General features: G+C 46.6%; 1 protein-coding gene across 4 annotated transcripts in view; it reads left to right on the top strand.

The window, feature by feature from the left end:
* Window positions 1–9,221, top strand: part of CREBBP (CREB binding lysine acetyltransferase) — a 62,378-nt gene that overhangs the window by 12,577 nt on the left and 40,580 nt on the right. For 2 of the 4 annotated variants that reach the window (XM_083413922.1, XM_083413921.1), the window contains exons 3-4: window positions 2,087–2,266; window positions 7,214–7,463. In XM_083413922.1, coding sequence (XP_083270048.1) covers window positions 2,087–2,266; window positions 7,214–7,463 — 430 coding nt within the window. The remainder of the gene's footprint in view (window positions 1–2,086; window positions 2,267–7,213; window positions 7,464–9,221) is intronic. The other 2 variants (XM_083413924.1, XM_083413923.1) reach the window with 1 other exon arrangement.

The following is a 9,221-nucleotide window of genomic DNA, read 5'->3' as shown; positions in this document are numbered from 1 at the left end:
GGCTGCACATTCCATGTTGCAGGCCCGTGCTGCAACACACACACACCCCTTTCAGCAGATTGTAGCAGACAGTGCAATGAGGGCAAGGGCAGAGGCCAGCTTGGCTTTGTGGAACTGTGACCAGCATTTAAAGGCATGTCTTAACCTACACTGAAGCAACCGGAAGCATGTTTTTAATAATTGCTATTTAATTCGCGGCAAAAGTGCTGGGCTTTACATTGACCGAGTTAGAGGTTTGTCTAAGCTTTGCCCTTTGAATGTTGTCTTAAGGCAACTTTGTTCGAGAATTACACAGGGAAGGACTGCCACTCACAGGCAGAACATGCTCTTTGCATACAGAAGGTATCACAGGCTCAGTTCCTGGCAGCATTTCTAGTTAAAAAAGCAGGTGATGGGAAAGACCCTGGAGGGCTGCGGCTTGTCAGAGTAGACAGCATTGGTCTCAGGTGTAAGGCAGCTTCTCATGTAAATCGTTGTATTCAGCAACATAAGAATATTGGAGGAGCCTTGCTTGTCCAGACTAGTCACTTGAAGCTCTGCGTGAAGACCAGGAGTCCCGTTCCACTCCTGTCTCCAGCAGCTGCTTTCCAGAAGCATGCAGCCCCCTAATCCTGAAGGTGTGAGGTGTTGGGAGTGGAAAGTGAATATATAAACTCTAATGCAGCACACCAGCAGGGCCTGAATACTGGAAAGGTGTAGAAAACTGACCACCTACATTTTCAGATGCACTGACAATTTGTTCCAGGGAACAGGGCTAAAAAAAAATTGAGGCTCCAGAGTTGTTCTTTGGCACTGTCACTTTCCACAGTAGGACGCCTGGTAATGCCTAACACGTTGTAGTTCTGCATAGCATTGTGCTCCCTCAGGACACAACTGAATCATGGCGTTCCTTTGCTACCGTTTGCTCCACTGGTGTCACAAATGGCAGAGAGCCTCAACTGGAGGAAAAATATGCTGGTGTTAAAAATGTACATCCCATCTGATAATGAAAAAATTGGTAGCTTGCTTAGAGAGAGCCATAAATAAGGAAATACAAGTTAAAAATATTCCTAAATGATGTTGTTGTTTAGTCGTGTCCGACTCTTCGTAACCCCATGGACCAGAGCACGCCAGGCACTTCTGTCTTCCACTGCCTCTCGCAGTGGAAATAGCATCACCTTTAGAGGAGAGAGGCAGCCACTGCAGCCTCCTGGACCCTGGTTGGCTGGTCGACTCAAGGGAGAGCAAAACAGCTGCCATTCTGCCCCTTTGTGCATCATGCTGGCATTCCTGCACTTACCTCTCCCAGCACTGAGGTTTCAGCAGTAGTCCCCCCCCCTTTATAAATTTTGCATAAATACACTTGCAGATGAGTAATTAATTGATTAGTAATTGAGGAACAATGTAACTTTCAAGGTGGTTAGTAGAGCATAAAGATGAAATAAGTCACGATGGTAGAAAAATAAGATGATGAAATAAGTCACGATGATAGAAAAAGTTCATATCACTTGAAATGATGAAACTTACAAAAGCAGTAGTCACTTGAAGCTCTGCTTGCACACAAAGTGCTAAGAAACTATGGAGGCCACAAAAGTGAGGCTTGAGGGGCAGGAACTGGCCTGTCGCAGGAGCAGGGGCTTGCCAGTTCAAGCATCAGAACTGCAAACTCTTAAGCATTGCCTGTCAGAGTAGACAGAGAAGCTGCCATTTGCCCTTCTGCTTTCCACTTCCAATATGTGATTGGCCGTTGTGGCACGCTTCAATCCTTGGGCCATCACAAAGGATGCAGCCCTTACAATTAAGTGTTCTAAGCAAGAATAAAAAGGTAACGGGCAAACAACTTCCTCTTTGTGGGTTGTGTGCTTAACACCATGTTGAGTAGTAAATCTCATTTCTTCAAAAGAAATATTTGCAGTTTGTGGCTGGGGTAAAGCAAAACCATACCTGTGGTTAGATCGCTAACTCATCAGATAGGGGCAGGTTATTCATTCAGCCAGCTGTACTTTTGTACCTGAGACTCAGAAAAAGAGATGGCTTTCCTTACTGTCTATACCCGCATTTGGTTGACTTCAAGGCACTAATGGTAATCATGTTGCTTTCATTCCAGATGGGAATGGCCAGTAACCCAAATCCCTTTGGGCAGCCATTTAGTCAAGCTGGAGGGCAGCAGATGGGAGGAGCGGCAGGAGTCAACTCTCCATTACCAAATAAGCCAGGCATGGCAAATAGCTTGTCTCCTTTTCCTTCAGACATCAAGAGTGTTTCAGTTACCAGTGTGCCAAATATGGTGAGTTTTCTGCAGCTCACAATTTTTCTCCATAGTTCTTGTATGCCTTCCATTGACACAAACTTTCTAAGCTTGTAAAAATTGCCCTGAAAAAGACAACTTCTTACATTCAGTAGAAATTGTGTTGGATCTGTCATATGACATGGGGAAATAGAGGCACCCTGAATAGCCTGGAGTCGCAGCAGTCAGTGTGATATTTTGGACCGTTTTACCAGACTACCTGCTAAGATGCACGTGCGCAGATACTGTTTCTTAGCTGGATATTTGGCATCCTTGTGCAGCATTCATTTCAGCAGTTTTCAGGAACAGCTCTGATGGGTCGTGCTGCTGGAATTTCATCTGTTAGCAACTTTTGCGAAAGTAAGGGAGCTAATGAGAAACATTAATTGTTATGCAACTTTTTTGCTTCAAAAAAATGGACAGTGGGAAACGTATCTATAAATGAAAGGGGTGTTTTTCAAACGTATAGTGCGTATAATTTCTTCAGTCTCTATATCAAGGAAGGAATATACTTCTGTAGGGTTTAATTTGCTCATGTTTGGCAACTCAAAACACTTTTTGCTTCTGAAAGAATTGAGGTAGGTGGCAGTGCAAGACCATTCAGGATTTGGGAACCTCAGATTTTTAACCCTAAATATGAGTTGGAGTAAACTCTTGAAACAGTTTGCTATGATCTCTTCCTCTTCTAGCTGTCCCTTCTCATCTTTCCTCCTGTCTTCCTTGCTTGATGAATTGACTACCCTGCTGTCCTCCTCTAAACTCTCCAGATGTGCCCACCTCACCCTGTCCTGTTTTCTGGGTTGCCATCTGTCCTTCCATTATTCTCCTTCACACAATCAGACCCTTTGCTCTTTTCCCAGCCCGCCCCCCAGCCCCATTTCAAATGTGTCAATGCCTCCTCAAGAAACCATCTCTTGGTCCACCTTCCTCATCTGGAGCATGCTCCATCTGCCATGACTTTTCCTCCTCCAGCTTCACTCTCAACCTCTAAATCTGGTGTCTGCCCCACCCTCTGCATTCCCCTGCCTTCACAAAGACCACTGGCCCTCCACACTGCAAAATCCAAAACCTCCTTGATACTTCAAACACATTTGATACTTGATCACTCTTCCCTACTTGATTCCTTTTACACGTTAGGTTTCCACGATTCTCCTCTTACTTAAGCATTCTTTCAGGTTTTTGGTAGGCATAAGCTCTTCCACTGCTTTTCTCCTCTTTCTATTGGTATCTCTGCACACACTGTCCCTGGGTGACCTTAGTAAACCCCGTGGCCTTTACAAAAAAATAAGAATTAAAAAATTGTCCAGTTGCACCTTAGAGACCAACTAAGTTTGTTCTTGGTATTAGTTTTCATGTGCATACACACTTCTTCAGGTGTATTTGGGCACAGTTAGAGACCATAAAACAAACTGATAATGCAGCCCTATAAAATAAATAAAATAAATAAATAAATTTGTATACCATCCTATACCTGCCGGTCTCAGGGCTGTTCACAACATTAGTGCGGAAATGGCTGAGTGGGTCACAGCATTAGTTTTATTGAAAGAGAATGGGGTTTAATGACTGCAAGGCTAAATTACATGCTGCCGTTAAGAATTTAAGCGACATGGAAAATGAAGAATCTGTTGTGTTCATTTTTAGTTTGATATCTGAATATTTCATCCAGGGATCAATTCTCACATGTATGTATGTGTGTGTTATTGAATGGGAGCGAGTGGGTAAAAGACTTACTGATAGTTTTTAAAAATTTCAATAAATTTATATTTTTGTCAGAAGAAAAACGTGGTGGGGAAGGGACGTTATATTTTTCATTGGTCTTCCGTTATCTAACCTTGGTCTCTTTGTGTCTGTTCAGCACTCTGCTGCCAAAATTATTCCTCACCTCTCTGATCACCTGACACCCCTCCAAAAATCCCGTTCCCAGGTGCTGCTCCTTGTCTTGCCTTTAGAACCTTGCATGGCCTTTCTCCAGCTCTGATCTTTGCTCGCCCTTCTCCCTTGGGGCCACCAGTGCTTGGATTTCCTCACCTGTTGCCACCTCTCGTCATTGAAACGCTTCTTCAAGACACATTTTCACCCCCTAGTTCCCATGCGCTGTGTGTAATCTTAAGCATGTGCAGCTGGAAGAACCACACATTGCTTCCCTCTTTTCTCGTGCCTCCCCTTCCCCTTCCCCTTCCCCTTCCTCTGCCTCTTTTTCTCAAATTTTAGAGGGTTTGCTCCTGAAGACAGAATGGCCTGTCCTCCTGTACTCCCTGAAGCAGAGGTTCTCAACCTTTTTGAGTCAGTGTATCCCTTGACCAACTACATTCTTTTTGCAGCACCCCTGTGGGGCTTACGACAGGCTTGCCATATTTCAAAAAGTGGAAATCTGGACACAAAAGTTGTTGAGCGCTTTTTTGGCAAAGTTGTTGAGCTTTTTTCTCCTTTTTTAGTTTTTGAGCTGCTATTTTAAAGGAATTTCGCCAAAATCTACACTTCCAACATGGGTTACCATACGTCCAGATTTCCCCTGGACATTTCAGCGATTTCCACCCTGACACTGTTTCTGACGGCTGTTTCCCGGCTATGCCTGGGAAATTCCAGGTGAGGGGCAACCCTAGCTTGGGAGCCCAGTTATGTCAGCCCAGAGCTGGCAGCCTCTTCTCCTCTCCCCTCTCCTTGGGAGTCCTCCAGTCATCTGCTGCTGCTGCTGCCCCTGGTCTCTGAGCTGCCCCCCAAAAGAGAGGGGCCTGGGAAGAGGATGCCCCCAGCCTTACTGGTCCAGAGGAGAACACGAAGCCCTCACCTTATCTGGGGGGGCAGCAGTGGGCGTCACCAGGCCTACATGGCAGAAAGGCTCCCTTTCAGCCTTGGGCACTCAGCTCCCAGGCAGACAGGCCTTGCACACAGCAAACACAAGAAAGGCCAGCGCACTGCCTGCTTGCCTGCCTGACCTCCCACTAGTCTGTCCATTCCCAGCCCCAGGGGCTGGTGGACTGGCTGGGCTCCCTGGCCTGCTTGCTCGCTCTGAGGCCGCCTCAGCTCCTGGCGACCAGCACCCCCTAGCCAGCCCCAGAGGCAGCACTCGCCTGCGGAGCTTGTCGCAGGGGTTGCTGCAATAAACAACTCTGCAAGCCTCTGGGAAGCAGAGATGCAAGAGGGCACCAGAGGAAGGAGGGAAGGAAAGAGGGACAGAGGCCAGGGTTGCCCGTGGCACCCTTGACCATCTTTCAAGGCACCCCAGGGTGCCACGACACACTAACTGAAAACCACTGCTCCAAAGCATTAGGCACACTGATGGTGCTATATATGAACATGAATGATATTTGATGTTAAATCCAGTGCTGCCATCTATGTCACAGAACAGCTTTTGCTTCAGCAGAAGGGCCCACTCTCGTAAGAGGAGGCAGCGTTCTTCACTTCCCCCTTCCTGATCCAGCCCCGTGCGCTTTCTCCGGCTGTCCTGCAGTGGCTCCCCATTTGTGGAATGCTCCCCCCAGGGAGGTTCTCCTGGCGCCTTCATCGTACACCTTCAGGCGCCAGGTGGAAAGGTTCCTCTTGAACCAGGCCTTGGGCTGATTGATGGCCAGTGCCCTTCTAAAATGTGTTGGGAAGGGCACAGGTTACTGGCTTGTGTTTGTTTTTATTATGCATCTTGTGCTTTTATATTGTGTTTTTACATTGTAACCGCCCTGAGACCTGCAGGCAAAGGGCGCTATACTAATTTAATAAATAATTTAGCAAGTAATAATAATAAAATAAAGGCCAAGGCCTGAGGCTTTCTGAGGCCTTATAAATGGTCCAAATTCTGGCTGCTTGCAGGAGCCACCACTCCTTAAAGCTTTTGAAGTTACTGGTGAGCATTTTCCAAACCAAGGAGGAACCAGGTGCTGCTTTTGTAGAGTGAAGGAGAAATGTTGGGGTTCCCTGCCTTGCTGTTCCTCCACTTGCTGAGAAGGCAGGAGCTGGAGGCCTCTAGCAGAGAAGAGCAAGCTGTCTCTCAGCATTGGTGGGGCTGCTGGGCTTGGCAGCTTCCCCCTTGGGTCATCCCCACCTTGGTCACGGGTTTTGGATGTGTCTTCAGAAGTGAAGCGGATGGGCTCCCTTCAGAAACTGCCTTGTGCAAAAGAAGGCGACGTTGGGCCAGTCAGTACCTGCTGACCTGAGAGTGTTCTGTTCTCTATACCTGCAGAACATACGTAGCAAAGTCTGAGGAACAGTGCCTGCTTCTCTTAGGACACTTCTATGCCAGCTATTGTTGGCCCAGGAAAAGCACTGCAGTTTTTGTTTTATATCTCTAATTCTTTGGGATGGCAGCAACTTTTTCTTTGCTGAATAAGCATGAATGGTTTCCTGTTTCCCAAACTAAAAATGAAAGCTTTTTAAAATACCGGTTTTAAACTGACAAATGTGATCTGGAGAAGTGTGAATTGACCTCCAAGTGTGTCTGAGGTGGTCCACATTGAACTGCTTGGAGTTCTAGTTATGATTTGGTGATAATTTAGCAAGAGAACATACTGCCTGCTGAAATATTATTAAAAAGGAAAGCAACAAATGTGGAAGTAGACAACAACAGGTGCTTTCAGATGGAGGCAAAGTAGCTTAAACTGTCAGTCATTCTCATCTAATCTCATGTGGATGGCAACTGCATTGCAAGGAGCGAGACTTGCAAGCAACATGTTTAGAATCATGCATACATCTGGTTCACAGCACACCTCAGGAGTTCCCATTGAATTTACTGGCACTTCTGAGTATTTATGTCCAGGGTAGAGTGCATAGCTATAAGTTCTCCCACAAAGTAAATGCTAAAAATTGCATGGTGGAATCTTAGTGGCTGTTAGTTGTGGCAAATTAGTTTGAGATGGTGATCAAATGGATGCTCTTTAATAAGATTGCATTGCAAGTTGTTCTGTCCTAAGTGAAGCTTTGTAAGGTGATACAAAAATGTTTTGTCTTTCTTTTTAGTCTCAAATGCAAACCCAGGTACAGCAGGTGGGAATTGTACCAACGCAGGCAATGGCAGCCGGGCCAACAGCTGACCCTGAGAAACGCAAACTTATTCAGCAACAGTTGGTTCTGCTACTTCATGCTCACAAGTGTCAGAGACGAGAGCAAGCCAACGGAGAGGTGCGGCCATGTGCCCTTCCCCACTGCCGAACCATGAAAAATGTCCTCAATCATATGACACATTGTCAAGCTGGAAAGGCCTGTCAAGGTAAGAGCAAGGGTTTAAAACCATGTCAGGAGGTCTGTGGTATATGGTTCTCCAGTTGTTTGTCTTCTGCACGATTGTGTCCCTCTCTCTGGTCAGTGAAACTGGGCCTCCTTAAGTTTGAGCGTCATGGCCAAGTTGACTTTATTGCAACAGGAGGCACTTCTCCAATTCCAGACCAGCCCATATACGGAGTAGGTAGCTCTCCAGGGCTTCTGGCATTGGGGGTTAATTCCCTCCCTTGTGGTTTAGTCCTATATTGTTTTTGAAACTCTCACCATGCTTCGGTTCACTTGGAAGCAGATGGGATAAGAAGTATTGATTTGCAGATTGCCTCTAGAAGCACACCTGTTGGCCTCATCCGAAGGTTCCAGGCTACCTCTGCTTTTCTCTGCAGTCCTCAAGGTCTTGCAACAAACCTGCAGCAGGAGACAGACAGGACACTCGGATCCTTTCAGAAGTACTTTGGCAGGCTGAGCAAGTTGGGGTCACAAGTCCCACCCTGACCATGTAGGCATCTAGCTTGACCCCTGCTAACGTTGGAGATCAGAGCTAGAGTACTCCCCTCCCTACACACGACAAAGAGATGACTGCCCACCCTCTGCTGGAGGCCCCCTTCCCAGAAAACTGCTTCCATTGCCAAGCTGTTCTTACTCTTCTAAAGTTAAGCTGAAATCTACCCCATTGATCTTAATGCTGTTAAACCTCTGTGTTCCTTCTTTTCTCTCTTCTCTGGGACAACTCTTCATGGGTTGGAAGAGGGCTGCTATGCCTCCTCTCCGTCTTCAACCTTTCCTCATAAGACTTGTTTCTCATACTACCAACCAACTTCATTCCCCTTTTGAACCTATCCCAGTTTGCCTGCATTCCTGGAAGTGTGGCACCCAGAGCTAGACTCAGGACTCCAGATGCAGTCTTACTAATGCAGAATAAAGTGGGCCTGTTAATTCTCACCACTTAAAAACACTGGTTGGCATCTGTTTGTCTCGGGACACAGTGGAAGAGTGTGCCTTTGGGGTGAAGTCAAACCATTGGAGAGTTACTGCGCCTGCTGTGGCTGTAGAGGACGAAATGGGGGGAATGTTTTGTTGCAGCTGGGGCAAATGAAGGCGTCTTGTTGTGCTGGTACAGGTGTGCCATGATGTTTCTTCTTAGAAACAGTGGTTCTGCTGAAGCAGCCTAAACTTGTATTAGCCTATTTTTGTAGCTGCAGTAGACTACTCATACTGGGAGCAGATTGCAGTCTCTTAGAAGTTGGACATACCTGATCTAAGTCCTTGATAAAAATGTAACAAGGCTGCTCCCAGGACAGCCTCCAGCACCTCCTTGGAACTTCCCCCCGACTTGATGCCGAGCGTTGATGGGCATGCATCCCTCTGGGGCACTCTTTTTACCAGCTGTGAACCCACCTGGTGGTTTTTATCATCTACGCTACCTTTAATTAACCCAAATGTCATGGAGATTTTTGTCTAATGCTTTGCTGAAACCAAGGTGAATTTCACTGAGAGCGTTCTCACAATCCTTCAAAGGATACGAGAGCAAAAGGGGGAGAAGGCTGCTTTTCTGTTCCAGGAATGTGACTCTTCACTTCAAAAAGTTTGCCTGCCAATAAGATGCTAGTCCGGTGTGAGGCCAGGGTCCCCGTTCGTGAGGTGGGCAGGGCAGGCATTTCCCCCGCAGCTGACTAGTAACGAAAGGTTTGTAAGGCCCAGCAGACCAGACCTACCACTGTCCTCCCTCATAGGTTCATGGCAGCCAGAA

Source organism: Podarcis tiliguerta (assembly GCF_965153285.1).
Source record: "Podarcis tiliguerta genome assembly, chromosome: 14".
In the NCBI taxonomy this organism is placed as follows: Eukaryota; Metazoa; Chordata; class Lepidosauria; order Squamata; family Lacertidae; genus Podarcis; species Podarcis tiliguerta.
This window is presented reverse-complemented; position numbering and strand designations above follow the sequence as displayed.